This window comes from Pseudochaenichthys georgianus, chromosome 9, assembly GCF_902827115.2.
Source record: "Pseudochaenichthys georgianus chromosome 9, fPseGeo1.2, whole genome shotgun sequence".
In the NCBI taxonomy this organism is placed as follows: domain Eukaryota; kingdom Metazoa; phylum Chordata; class Actinopteri; order Perciformes; family Channichthyidae; genus Pseudochaenichthys; species Pseudochaenichthys georgianus.
Window position 1 is genome coordinate 39,674,009 of NC_047511.1, and position 15,670 is coordinate 39,689,678.

At 41.5% G+C, this 15,670-nt stretch overlaps 1 protein-coding gene across 1 annotated transcript in view; it reads right to left on the reverse strand.

Moving 5' to 3' along the window:
* LOC117453067 (anthrax toxin receptor 1-like) overlaps positions 1–15,670 on the reverse strand; it is a 38,691-nt gene that overhangs the window by 15,474 nt on the left and 7,547 nt on the right. The window contains 9 exon segments of the mRNA XM_034091924.1: positions 8,586–8,684; positions 9,760–9,820; positions 10,996–11,076; positions 11,633–11,701; positions 12,362–12,441; positions 14,448–14,481; positions 14,634–14,715; positions 15,220–15,291; positions 15,371–15,442. Coding sequence (XP_033947815.1) covers positions 8,586–8,684; positions 9,760–9,820; positions 10,996–11,076; positions 11,633–11,701; positions 12,362–12,441; positions 14,448–14,481; positions 14,634–14,715; positions 15,220–15,291; positions 15,371–15,442 — 650 coding nt within the window.

Sequence of the window (15,670 nt, forward strand, 5' to 3'; positions counted from 1 at the left end):
AGAGGTGTTCATCAGTGGCCCTCTACCGCCAGTCCGAAGAGGAGTGGAGAGATTCAGCAGATTGTTTGCACTGAACACCTGGCTTTCAACTGCCTGTACTGACCATTCTGTGCATTTTATTGACAATTTTAACTTTTTCTGGGATTGCAGACATCTTTTTAAGACAAATGGAGTTTGCCTGAACAAGTCAGGAGTGAAATTGTTTATCTCTAATATATTCAACTGCCTGCGTCATCAATCTGTTCCCTCTGCCAAGGACAAGCGGCAAGAGGAATCAAAACAGGAGAAAGACAACACCTCGCACAGAAAACCCTGAAGAAGTATCACTGCACCCGCCTGAGGAATGTTCTGATTATGGGAGACCTATGACACAAATGGAGGAGTCTCCACTGCCTGTCACCCTCCCTGTCAACGCCTTTGAGGATACTCTTCATTCATCCCCCAGCTCTCTCTACTCTCCGCTCACCCTTTCACCCTCGCCCACCCCCCTGGAGTTCGATGACCGCATGAAGGCGACGCGCAGGGTTGGCAGCATGTCCTTTACCCCCGCCCCTCAACGACGCCCACCAAAATCACCGAAGCAGAGATGCGCACCATCTCCCCCGGCTTCCTCACCATGCCTACCACAATCATCCAAACCAAAACAGTACAAGGAAGATGGAAGCAGATTTACAAACCCCCCTTTCTACAGTGTAGCCCTCACCCTGCCCTCCTATGAGAGGAGCAGGGTGGTGGGTCCTCCCTCCCCTACAAAGCCTGATAGGGATGTGTGTGTACAAAACACTGCAAACTGATATCTGCTGGGTCCAGGTTCAAGGGCGTATGGCACTCTCAACTCTTTCCAGGACATGCCGGGGCCCTGCCTCCCTGTAGCTTTGCCGATATCTGTGTTGATAGGTAATAAATTAAGAGCGGTGAATCATCTTAGATACAGGAAGCGCTCAAACGTTTGTGTGAGTTTATCTAATTTAGCAGTGATTCCATGTCAGCCACAGCTTGTTACAAAAAACCTGACGGATAGTGTGTTTAACGAACTTAAACTAGCTTTATTAAATGTCAGGTCTTTGGCAGGAAAAACATTTTTAATCAATGATTTTATCACTGAGCACAATCTCGATTTTATGTTTTTAACAGAAACTTGGATTGAACAAAATAACAGTGCAGCTGTTCTTATCGAATCAACCCCTACCAACTTTAGTTTTATGAGTCAGGAAAGAATGCATAAGAAAGGGGGTGGAGTTGCTATTCTGTTCAATGACTCCCTTCAATGCAGGAAGACATCGTATGGAAACGTTGCTTCTTTTGAATAATGTGGCCCTTCAGCTGAAATGCTCCTCTCGAGCTCTGTTCCTAAATATCTAAGATAAGATAAGATAAGATAAGATAAGACTTTATTCATCCCGAAGGAAATTGTTGTGCCAGAGTAACAGTAACAGTAACGAAATACAACAAACACAATAAACACAGCAGAAAAAGAGCAATCAAACATCCACCGACAACATGAAACATAGAAACATAGATGGTCACACAATCAATGCAATCATTATTAGCAGTATTCAGTAGTTTTCAGTAGTTAGTAGTGCAAAAATTAAAACGTAGTGGCAGTTACGTAATTGCACATTATCATAGCATTATTAATAATAATACTAATACTAATAATAATAATATAATATAATATTGCACATAGTTATATATAGCTGTGAGTGTAATTGCAAGGATGGTGTGGAAGTTCTCAGCGCCCTTTACTTAGGGGTGAAGAGTTAAAGAGTTTGATGGCCACTGGGAGGAAAGACCTCCTGTGGCGCTGTGTGGTGGTTATCGGTGATCTCAGTCTGTGGCTGAAAGTGCTCCGGTAGGAAACCAGCGTGGCATGCAGGGGGTGAGACCCGTTGTCCAGAATGCCGAGGAGTTTCCTCAGCATTCTTCCCTCCGACACCACTGCCAACGACTCCTGATCCACTCCCAGGACAGAGCCTGCTCTCCTGATGAGCTTGTTGAGTCTGTTGGCATCAGCTGTCTTCACCCCGCTGCCCCAACACACCACAGCAAAGAAGATCACACTGGAGACCACCGAGTCATAAAACATCTGCAACATAGTGCTGCAGACGTTGAAGGACCTGAGTCTCCTGAGGAAATACAGGCGACTCTGGCCTTTCTTATATAGGGCGTCAGTGTTTTTACTCCAGTCCAGTTTATTGTCTATGTGGACACCCAGGAACTTGTAGCTGTCCACAATGTCCACATCCATGCCCACGATGGTAATTGGGCTTGGGGCGGTACTCCGCTTCCTGAAGTCAACCACTAGCTCCTTGGTTTTTGTGACGTTGAGCTGCAGATGGTTCTGACCGCACCACTCCACAAAACTGTCCACCACACTCCTGTACTCAGCTTCCTGGTCTCTGATGACACAGCCCACAATGGCAGAGTCATCTGAGAACTTCTGCAGATGGCAGGACTGTAGCTATGGACTGACTCAGCATGTGACGGAGCCCACGCACAATAAGGGGCACACTCTGGACTTATTTATCTCAAAGGGTTTGAATATCTCTAAGGTTGTGGTGACTGATGTTGTACTGTCTGACCATTCCTGTGTTTTCTTTGAGAGCTCTATTTCTGTTCACAACATTTTTCAAAAAGAGATAACCACAAAGCGATATTTAACTGAAAATACTAGGGAAATGTTTACTCAGAATTTTTCTTCCACACTTGCCCCTGCTAACATCTCAGTAAATGAGCTAGTAGATCATTTTAATTCAAAAATTAAAAATGTTATAGATGCCATTGCTCCAATTAAGGTAAAGGAAGTGACTGGGAAGAAAATATCTCCATGGAGAAAGGCCATGACCGTTAAAACAGAAAAAAGAGAATGTCGAAAAGCTGAACGCAGGTGGCGAAAAACAAATCTCCAGGTGCACTTTGAAATCTATAAAGAGAGACTTGGCCTTTATAATTTGGAATTGAAAAACGCACGACAATCGTTCTTCTCTGACATCATTACCAACAACAAAAACAACGCACGTGCCTTGTTTGCTACCGTCGACAGACTAACTAACCCCCCAGTGTCAGTAGCCTCTGAATTTCTATCCACCAGGGCGTGCAATGATTTTGCTTCCTTCTTCACTGACAAAATTCAGAAAATCAGACAAGCAGTCAGTGCCTCTGCATCAGGAACAGCAAATGTGTTGTCTCTGTGTCCACTTAACATCAATTCAGACACCATGACACAATTCAATCAGATTAATGATAAAAACCTAGAGGACATTATTCAACTTCTGAAGTCCTCCTCCTGCTGCCTTGATATTATTCCAACAGGATTTTTCAAAGATGTTTTGCCTTGCATGGCCTCAGATCTACTTCATATAGGCTTTCGTCCAAACCACAGCACTGAGACTGCTCTTGTAAAGGTCTTTAATGACATCCACTTAAACACAGACAGTGGCAGAACTTCAGTGTTAGTATTATTAGATCTCAGTGCTGCGTTTGACACTGTTGACCACAGCATATTACTAGACCGACTGGAAAACTGGGTGGGACTTTCGGAAACAGTTCTAAATTGGTTTGAATCCTACTTACAGGACAGAAACAACTTTGTTTCTATAGGTAAATACACATCTGAGTTGACAAATATGATATGTGGGGTACCTCAAGGCTCCATCTTGGGGCCTCTTCTCTTTAACATCTACATGCTACCACTGGCTCAGATAATGAAGAACAACAAAATAAGGTACCATAGCTATGCAGATGACACACAAATCTACGTAACAATTTCACCAGGAGACTATGCTCAAATTCAAAGACTGAGTAAGTGCATTGAACAAATCAATGACTGGATGTGTCAGAACTTTCTCCAATTAAACAAAGATAAGACTGAGGTAATGGTTTTTGGAGCCAAGGCAGAACGTATAAAAGTTAGCGCTGAGCTTCAGTCTGCAATGTTCAAACCAACAGATAAAGCCAGAAATCTAGATGTAGTCATGGACTCTGACCTGAGTTTCAACAGTCACATTAAAACAGTTACTAAATCAGCCTACTATCACCTAAAGAATATATCTAGGATTAAAAGACTAATGTCACAGCAGGATTTGGAAAAACTTGTCCATGCTTTTATCTTCGGTAGACTCGACTACTGCAATGGTGTCTTCACAGGTCTCACTAACAAATCTATTAGAAAGCTGCTCGAGTCCTCACTAACACTAAGAAAGTGGATCACATCACTCCAGTTCTGAAGTCTTTACACTGGCTTCCTGTGTGTCAAAGAATAGATTTCAAAATACTGCTGCTGGTTTATAAAGCACTGAATGGATTTGGCCCAAAATACATTTCTGACCTCCTGCTAAATTATGAACCATCCAGATCTCTCAGGTCTTCAGGGACTGGTCAGCTTTTTGTCTCCAGAGTCAGAACTAAACATGGAGAAGCAGCGTTCAGTTATTATGCTCCAAATATCTGGAACAAACTCCCAGAAACCTGCAGGTCCGCTGCAACTCTGACTATTTTTAAATCCAGGCTGAAGACTTTTCTTTTTGCCGCTGCTTTTAATTGAACTATTCATATCTTAGACTGCACTGTAACTTTTATCCATGTATTTTTTCTTTTAATGTTTCTTTTATTAGCTTTTCTTTTTAATGACTGATTTTAAATGCCATTTTCTAATGTCTTTCATTTTTTGTAAAGCACTTTGAATTGCCTTGTGTTGAAAAGTGCTATATAAATAAACGTACCTTGCCTTGCCTTGCCTTACCTTGCCTTGCCTTTGTTGTCTACTGTCTAAAGACATCTGTATGACACTCAGAAACATCACCACAGCTTTTGATTATTCAGGGGAATCTAGTCGTCTCCTTATCCAGCTGTCTTTTAGTAAAGCAGCTCCAACAAACATCATCGGCCAAGCCTGTCTGTTTATCCTGGCAGGAGGGGAGCATACCCCAGAACTGAGGAAATCAACAAGAGCAGCCGCATGGGCCTCGACCGCTCTTCTTTAAAACCACAACGCTGCAAGGAATGGATGGGTGTGGGTTGGGCGATCAGCGCTGCCAAAAACTTGTCTAGATAATCCTACTCGGAGTTCATCTCGGCATCAACCTTGTACTCAGAATTGCCTTACAGCATGACGAAAAGGCCTGAGAGTCTTCTAAAAGTCAAACTACAGCAGAGTTCAGTAATGCGCTGTAGGAGCTGATTCTGCACATTTCCACTGTTTAAACCCCTCGAGGGTAAAATGCTGGCAAACCATCTAGAGCAGTGGTTCTCAACTGGTCAGGCCTCGGGACCCACTTTTTACTTGGCCAATACATCGCGACCCAACATTTTGAAGCACTCAAATCTATTCAACAAAAAATCGTGCTGTAATATATACGCTTTTCCGCATACAATATTAATAAAAGTTAAGTACAGTGCATATATCCCTTATATCCCTTCACAGAACTAAAGTATGCTTTTAAAAAAGGTTTAATGAGATGATGGAATCAAAGCTGAACTATATAAAAAGGCACGCATGCTGAAAACCCAACCCCAGCAGGGGGGTCTGGTACACTGAGAAGAAAATAAATAAATCTATTCCTACCCGACATATTAATAATATTTTATGCCATTGTTTGTTTTTCACTTTGTTCTGACATCTTGCTGCGAGAAGAGTAAAGAGGAGTGTGTGTGACTTACTTTAAATTGTGGGTAAGGGTAGATAGCTCCCATTGTTCTGTGACCTGTCAATCATCAGACCGGGGGTCATATTTCATTATGTGTTCATTTATATCTGAAGTTGTAACCATGGATGTATAAAGAAGAGTTCTACCGCAAAGTTATTCTCCGTGGGGACTTCCGGCAACAATCTTGATTCTGATTGGCCAGAAGACTCGAAAAAACCGTTTATGTTCTCCGGTACTTCCAATCCAACGCCCACTAACGCATGCACAGCGTTAGAAAATCGGGCCTTCAAAATAAAAGTTTGACTTTTTCCCCATCCGCGACCAACTCGAAACGGGTCCGCGACCAGTTGAGAACCACTGATCTAGAGTTCATGTCAGGATGTTTTATCGGACTGTTTGCTCTCTTACCCCAAAGAGAGGTAATGTTTTACAGTGAGTAGTAGACAAGACGAACTAGCAAGAGTCAACATTTAACCATTTAGTTGATTGAAGTAACTGCTTAAAATGATGGCAGATGTTCAATCTCTGAGAATATTTATTGAGAGGGTCAAAGGTCAATTTACAGTTGCCTATGGTGAAGTGTTTTTTCATTTTCCAGACTCCCAAGGAGAAGTACAAATGTTTGGCTTATTCACTGTCTAATCCACTGTCGGCAAATAAATATCAAAGAAGCTACGATGCCCTGCGATGGTTAGCTAAACATAAAAACTCAAACAGCTAGTCTGACTCCGTCCAAAGGGAACATATAGTGCAGAATAACATCCGATAGTTACAAAAAAAAACATTTCAACATGGTTTTAACACTATTTCCTGGACGGGAGCGATACTTCCTGGATACTATTAAGGCGAGGAGAGACAGAAACCAGTTAATATACCAAGGTATGTTTTACATTTACATTTTTGTGAATATTAAACAAACAATGTATAAACTAAGCTAAAAAGATGCATATGTCTGTCCTTACAGCTAGCTTAAACAGAGCTAAACTAGCCGTTTCCCCTTGTTTTTAGTCTCTGTGCTAAGCTAAGCTAGCTAGCTGCTGCTGGCTGTAGCTTCATACTTAACATACAGGCCTGCGATAGGTACTAATATTCCTATATTTATTCAGCAACAATATCAATGTTGCATTATATCTTTGAAGTATTGTGTCCCATTTTTAAACTTAAAATAGTATCCATGGCAATATCTGTCAACAAAACAATGGCCAGCTAACGACAGTGCCTGCCAAATCCCAGCCCGTCTGAATGTATCTGCTGCTACTTTGTCCTGGAGACACAAAGATGAACAGTATTAGAGAGAAGATAAATAGTTTCCTTATAGCCAATTTATCTGAAGGCGAGTCCCGTCCCCTTGTGTGTTATGAAGGTTTTTATGCATGTAAACGGTGTGCAGAGTCAAAACCCTCAAAGTACACCCTGTAGCGAGTAAAACACTAAAACAGAAAATACCTCCCCAAAACGCCTCGTTTATGGTCTCCGGTACTTCCACGGAGCTTAGCGCGATTCACAACGTCCCGACCAATCAGAGCACACTGTGCTCACAGGGAGGATGGGGGCTGGAGCTATTGGAGCTACAACGAGCCGTTAAAGGCAGAGAGTGAAATTCAGTGAATACACGTAGTTTACAGAAATGCTGTTTGAGAAACCAATGTGAGTTTGGAAAATTGCACAATATAAATCTATTCTAGTAGACCTCAACAATGGAATTATGATCAGTGGAAATGGCCATGACATGGGACCTTTAAAGTTCCTCTGACCAAATTCCAGAGGATTGTGTTAAAGCAATTTAGAGAAGTGAATGAATCTGGAATATACAAGTATAATGGGATTGACATAAGGAAATTGTTTTGCTCAAATTACTTCCATGTCTGCTGTTTGTCTCCAGGAAGTTTGATGATTTATCACACTTGAAACTAATTTTGATTCTGAGTAATTGTAATAATAATAATAATACAATTAATACTGTGAAAATGTCATTTAAATTTCAAGATGCAATCGTCATACTTTCAGCGCCTTCTCGTAGTCAATGAATTCATACTGCATGTGCGCTATCATGCATACAAAATACCGTATAAACGTGACAAAGCAGAAATATGGTTAACCCTAATGCAAGATGGTACTAAACTCCAAACAGACCACTCGGATAGAAGCAAAAAAGGCTGACAGCAGGAATGTCCTGCATAAAAAAAAGGCTAATAAAATGCAATATATCAGACTGATAAAGACATGGACGCACCCACATGCCGTCAGATTGAAAAGATAAAAGCAAGTTCACCACCTCTCCCTTTGAGGAGCAGACATGTTGCTGGTGAATATTGTGCTTTGTAATTAGACCAGCACCTCTTAAAGCTCTTGTGGCATGGTAGGAAGTGGTTTTAACATCTATTACAGTAGGCCACCAGTAAAACACATTTTCCTCCTTCTGCCTCGTGTGTGGTACTTATTCTCCTTTATCTCGTGTTTCCGGCAGTAAAATTAAACGTGTGCTGTTCATAACATAAACATGCAACCAGTAACACCAGTGGGCCTGTTGTTTGATCCCAGATGATTCCAGCTGTGCGGCTGACTTGGTGTTTGACTTTCGGGAAGAACGGTTATGTTATGTAGATGCCACTCATGTGCTCAGCTTTTTTAATGTGGTTAGCTTAGAGTAGATGTGTCTTGAGTTTAAGATAAGATAAGATAAACTCTTTTGATCCCAATGTGGGAAAGCAGCATCTAAACAAGAGTATTAAATAAACAGACATAAATAGAAAAGAGAAACATCTCAAAATAGAAAAAAAAAACACAACTAAAGAGTCAAATATATTCATATTGATAGTTAAAGATATATATTTGAAGACTATCTGTACACTATGAACATTACAGCTAACCAATATAAAAGTAGGACATTGAAAGTGCATGAAATAGGAATATTTTTTCAGAAATGGTTCACTAACTCACTCTTAGTAAGGGTGTCGTTGATGCGGAAGCTGCACCGGACCTTATCGACGTTGCTGGCGTGTAGAAACCCATTTCCTCTCACCACTACTTGGAAAGACTCTGAGCAAAGACAGGAGAAACACAAACATCTCCTGAATGGTTTGACATCTGGTTTAAATTAACACGAAAACATGTAAGAACAATATGTGACACTCTCAACAAGATCTGGTCGTCTTGGCAGAGCGAAACAAACACATGTGAGTATTATGCTCAACACATGTCGTAATAAGTCCCTCGACAGTAACATTATATTGAGATGTAATCAATTGTCTTCATGAACTGAAAACTGGGGACCTATTATTGTCAGATCTACTAATGTCTAATCGTGTCTACTAAAGCTGCAGCATATGTTTTGAATAATGCCATTATCATTATATTACAGTTATGTATGTTCTGCAGAACTATGTCTCACGATGTTTGATTTCTTTATTAGAATTTATTCACAAGATATCTGACATGAATTAGTAAAGTTACTGTATTTAGGATTACATACTGTACATGTATTGGCCTGAACATGGCTTTAAAGCTAATATGTTTTCATATATTGCTCATATAACAACATATAAATCACAAAATGATTCCTTGTTATGTTTTTTGCATCACTTGTTTCAAATGTGCAAGCATAATTTGTAGCAAATGGAAAGATTACCATAGATACATAATATTTTAACATTTAACATACAAGGTCAACTATGATGTGCAACTGTCTTGATGTATTAAAGGTGGGGTAGGTAAGTTTGAGAAACCGGCTCGAGATCGCTAGAATTTGAAAATACACAACCGGAGAAAATCTACCACTTCCTTATAGAGCCCCTCCTCCAACACACACGAACGCGCACATGACCAATGAGGGCACGAGATAAGTTTGTGCCCCGATGGAAGGCTGACAGGCAGGTAGGCCATCCAATCGATTGGTTGTACTTTTTACGGTAAATTTACGGCTTCTACAGATGCATTTTTTTCATCGATTTTTTGTCAAAGCACTTAAGATATTCATTGCTATCGGGATGTTAAGAGCATTCCATGGAATATAACAAAAAGTGTATCTCGAGCCGGTTTCTGAAACTTACCTACCCCACATTTAAAAGTCGCCTAATGAGGATCAAATGGGGTGGTGTCAATCTTTTTGTCTTACCTCCTGCACAGATACTAGAGGGCTCTGCAGCCAGGATCTCAATACACGATTTCTTCAGGATCTGAGGAGAGGAAAAACACATTTGAGTAAGTAGCTAGCTATTCTCAGATGGACAAGAAAATATAGTCCTTCACTCGTGAATTCATTGCAATTTGAGGATAATATTCTGGTATTGTTATTTAGTGTGTTTGTCTTGTAATTTTCTACACTGAATGTATCACAAATAAATAATAATGTTTCCGTGGAATTGTTAACAGTTAAGAAACATTGTATTTAAAGTGCAAGATGCCATCTTCATATTCCAGTGCCTCTTCATAGCTAGTACTCAATAATGCTTAAAAACACAGTATAAATGTAAGAAAGCAGTAAAGATGGTTCACCATTATGCAAGTACTAAACTCTTCAGGAAAAACACATTTCAGCATCCAGCAGTCAAATAACAGACGGACAAGAAGACTTTTAAATATATAGTCCTCACTCACATCTTCAGTTCAATTTGACTATAATATACTGGTACTGTTATGGAGGGTATTTGTGTCGCTGAGTGACTGGTTTTAGCCACACCTCTGACTTTTATGTGCCTATTAATTAACCTTTTGACACTGGGGTCTCTGGTCTTGAAGTTTCCGTCTATTCTCATTTGTCTTTTGCAGATTTATGTGTACTCACTGCTCTCCAGGAACATATGCCAACTGTAACCTAGCGTACTAAGAAGTCTGATTTATGACCCACTGCTCGACTCACATACATGAGAAACAACAGCTTTCAGTTTGATGTAAATCTGATCCAGATGACAGTCAGCTGTCTGACCTTTGACCCTGCTCAACAAACAGTGAAAACAGACCCTCACAACAAGCAAGTGTTTAGCAAGAGATACAGATAAGCTATGATCATATTTGGATAGACGTGTGCTGCGTTGGTCAAAAGCAGGATCGTCACAGTCGCAGCAGGTTTTCCTGGAAGTCTGTCCCTGGCCGGGCTCCATGGATGAAATCATTTATCTTGATTTACATCGATGTTGTCTTATTTTCTAGTTTGCTGCCTAATCAGCGTGACGAATAAAGAGAAACTGATGGGAGCGATTACATGAAGTACATTAAAGCAAGACGATGTATTGTGGTCCTCTAAGAGACATTACTTTTGTAGCACTCTTCAATGGTGTTATTGGTATTATTGTCAACACAACAACAACAAGCGCTGTTTGAACATTTTAGAGAAAAATAACTAAGTGCTCACCGAGTCGATCACCCCTTGCAAGGCTTCAAATCCATCATTTACGGGGAAGACATGATCCTTGCTGTCAGCAATATTTGCCAGCTGGAGAGGAAACAAGTTATCACAATCACAAGAGACAACTGCACCCTTATTCATCCAACACACAGATTTAGTTAAGCTTACAGCATAATTGATGACAGGAGTGGCTCATATGATATTACCTCATGTCCTAGAGTAATAAGGCCAGTTAATACAATTCCACGCGACATAATGGAGGAAATAAAAAGCCTTCTTGATTCACACTGTAATCATTACTCTACCAAAAACAAGGACGCTGTATAAAGTGGATGTAAGCATTTGATGTGCAGCTAATGTCCTTTTTGGAAACATTGACTTCCGTTCACTGGGAAGAGAGCTTGACTTTTGATGGTTCGATAAAGCGTAATGACTGATATAATTTGTTTTCAAAATGGGGGAAAATAGGCCTTTAAGTAATGTAGGGCACGTTATCACCACTAAAACACTCAATTGCCAATTATTTTCAAAAGGTTTGATTTACAAAGCTTTGAATTCCCACTTGTCCAACCATTCAACTCCCTTACCGCTTTGACATCATGATAAATGAAGGTACAGACTCAAACAAAACAAAAAAGCACACCTGCGTCTCATTGAAGTCCTTCACCCCCACGCAGTACACCGAGGCACCCAGGCTTCGAGAACGGTTCGCCTGTTAAGTTTGACACAGATTCACAGCGAAAACAGGAAAAAGCTCAGCACCTGGTTTTAATTACACTTTTGCATTGCATAACATCATCCAAAACAATCGGGAAATGCAAGTGAAATTGTGCATCACCATTCGTGAATAATACGTTTGAGACGTCATATATATATATATATATATATATATATATATATATATAAAACACTAATGTCACACGGATGCCTGAAGGCTAAACGGAAAACACAAGCCATAGCATAGGTTTACAAGTTGTAATGCCTGTGACTAATGGTGCTGACACTGGCTTCAGTAAGACCTCCCACGGCCGTAAAGTGGACATTTCCAGCTTCTGGAAACGTCACCCCACTATATGTCTGCCGTCAACATGTGTGTGAGGGCTCTCAAAGCTGATTAAAGCCTCAGACTTTCACACACCTCAGAGCCTGAATGGTCCGGGGAGGAAATAAATCTTTAGATCCCAGTGCAGATGTGAGGAGAACGACTGGGCTCGGATGTATACGTCTGACGCCCTGACCTCACTTTTCCAAGACTGAAGTAAGAGGATCAAAGCGGTGATGTATAGGGTGTCAGTGTTTGATCTGGTCCATCACACGCGCAGCCTCACCTGGTTATCATTTGTGTGAACCATTCAGCCTCTCTTAATCTCACCTCTCTCTCAGCGTAGTAGAACAGATCCCCGTGCAGCTCTCCATCGGTCAGAGCTATGATCACACTGGCAGTGCGATACCCTGCAGACAGAAATAATTCACTGCTGAAATATCCAACTGTTATCTTATCCTATTTTGCAGAAAACATTATTAAGATTGCGGCTATTTTGTAGTATGTCCTAATCTACTTGCTTTTCTGTCTTATGAGTTACATCCCTGAAGGCTTCCAATTTTAGAATAAACACATTCATAAAGGTAGGAGTCGAAGAGAGGAATCTCAGTTGTCACTTAAGCAGTTGTTCTTGGCTTGTGAAAAACTAAATACGTTTATTCAAGATTCATATATAACCTTGTTGGCATTTTTTCTAGTGTAATTTCAAACAGCAGAAACATTGTATTTCCCCTATCACCTCAAGACTCCTTAGGTGTGTCTTGGGAAAATAAAATAATTATTATACGTTCATAACAGTTTGGTTTAAACAGGCCCTATTATGCTAATTTCCAGGTTCATATTATTATTACTTGACGATATTATTTGATCTCTTTAGGCTGCGGGCACACGAGGACGAATTTGGTCGTTTGCGTTACTGTTTAGTGTCATATAGACCGTTCGGCCACACGAGGACGACCGAATACGGCACTAAACGACTGAGGAAACGATAACGGGTCCCAAGGTGGATAGAAAGGCATACGCAACTCTCTGGGGGGTCAAACAGCTCCGTGTGTGCGCCCTATACGGACATTTTCAGATCACTGATAGTGATTGCGCAATAGCCCCGCCTCTCCCCACCTCTTCTGCTCACCTCCGCTTACCCCGCGCCAGTGCTGAAGTGTTTCGCCACCAACAACAACAACAATGGCGGATCGCAGAGTTGCTATCGTGCTCCGGACGCTATTGACCATGCTACAGTTGTTTGTGCAACATCTACAGCAATAATGATGAGGCAATCGCCCCGCCTCTCCCCACCTCTGCTGCTCACCCCCACGTCAAAGTAAACTGCACCCTGAATTCAGATTATTTATCTTTCTCTCGCGAGTGAAGTGTAATCTGACAGGACGGAGACACGCAGCTCTGCTCACCTGCAGCTCCTCCCTCTGCAGCAAAACACACACTTCAAGTCAGATCATCACCCTTAGCTATTTTAATTACCTCTCAAACTCCCTAAACTAGTTTTAAATATGTTTATTTTTACTGTCGGCCGGGTCACTCATTACTGGACCAGCTGCTGCATGAGACAGACACTGACGCTGTCCGAAGAGAGGGAGGAAAAAGAGAGGCTCCGTGTATTTTATTATTATATTATATAGAGTCGTTATTCATTTGTTTTAAAGCTCAATAAATAACAAAGAAGACCTTTGACCGGCACTTTTATAATTTTGTCCGGAAGATTTAAACTTTAATACACGCTGACTGGCGAAAAACTCTGCCCGGTTCCCTCGGCCCCCACCGCGGAGAATAAACAGAAGGGCAACCATGACAACCATGCTTCTTCGCTGCTTTTGTGGAGGAAGTTACAGCGCCACGTACAGGCTCCTGCACGTGCTGCAGCTTCTCCAGCGGTTGGAGCTAAACGGAGCGGTCTCGTGTGGACAGACACTATCCGGATAACTATTGCGTGTGGACGGAAGCTTGTTTGCGATTGCGTTTGCGTTAATCCTATGCGTTTAGCCGTTTTCGTCCTCGTGTGGCCGCAGCCTTAATGTTCAAAAAGCTCTTTATTTTTCTCACACTGCCTGTGCTGCAGCACCTCTTTTCACCCTCTGTCTGAAACCAGAGCCCAGTCTGCTCTGATTGGTCAGCTGGCCGGCTCTGTTGTGATTGGTCAACTGCTTAGAGATGTCCCGCCCCTTAGCCTATCACATACAGTGTGTTGAAGCTGTATTCCAATAGAAGTGTGAGTGTTACAAAGAGGTGTCATTATGTTACGGAAAGTAAACAATGGAGGCGTTGAAGCGCGTGTGCGTGTGCGTGCGTGCGTGCGTGTGTGTGTGTAGCTGGGATGTTACATGCACAATATAACACACTACAGGAAAGGGATACATATTAAATGTGTTTTTGTGCTGTGCTTTTTGTATGTAATACACACCTTCAGTGTTTCCATAATATATCTGCTCACTGGCCTGTGAAAATAAAAAACAGATTTTAAATATTAGACTTTATATCTTGTAGCATCAAGTGTGTCTCAATCCTCCAACACAACAACCATTTAGCCATGTGATGTTTGTTTTAAAGTGGAGGCCAGAACAAATTAGAATATGCAGCGGCTTCTCACCCGCAGGATGCCTTCATGCATGAAGGTGTCTCCTCCTGGACGGACGTTGTACAGCTCCTCCAGACCTCTACGAATGAGATCCCTGATCAAATGACAGACGACAAGGAAAATCACATTGTTGATGATACTATCTATTTAAAAATATTTATTTTGTCAGATTCAATTGTGAAACTACTTTTGAGCACATCCAGAAACTGTGAACATAATAGCTTCCATAAGGGCGGCGAAAAAAAACAGCAATGTGTAACAGATGAATAAATTGAAACAGTATTGGTTTGAATTGGCTTGAGAAGCTGTCACGCAGATAGGCAGGAAATGAGTCCTTTGTCGGATGAGATACTTGGGAAGCCGGGAAAATGTTATGTGACACTCTGATGAGAAAGGATTACACATAAACTGCCCACCAAGTGTCAAAAACCACAGGATGAAGTCGTTGTCCAGACCGACGACACTAAAGAGGGGTCGCAGGCAGGGAAAGTGTCTGTCTGGAATATAACTGTCCAAATCTGGCATAACACTCATTCCTCTCAGCTGCGTGGTAAAAAAGCAACGGATTAAAAATGACTTTGAGAGGATCTGCACCCACCTGTCTTCTGTCAGGCGCATCAGGATCCGTCCCTCAGTGGAGAACACAATGAAGGACATCCGCAACTCTGGACTAAAGGCGAGGAGAAGAGAACCACATACTGTTAGATCAGTGGTCATTTCTTTTTCAATGGCAACATTAGGATTTTTACCTTATGAATTTATGAGCTAGATGTTCCACAAAGTTGTAGATTTCTGTCCAGTGATGCTGCACACTCCCAGATCTAGGCAGAGGAAAGCCAAATGAGTAACGTGAGGATGTCGGTTCAACCACTGCTGTGCTTGTATGCGACGTGACCTCTTCTCGCTGTTGGACTGTTGTCAATAGACCGAACAACAGGCCCCTGGGCGCAGACATTTAAAGGGCCATAAAAGCCTCATAGGAGCAAGACCCTTAGCCTACAAAATATGTTAAAATGATTCAATTACGTCTATTAGAAGCTGATCTGCAC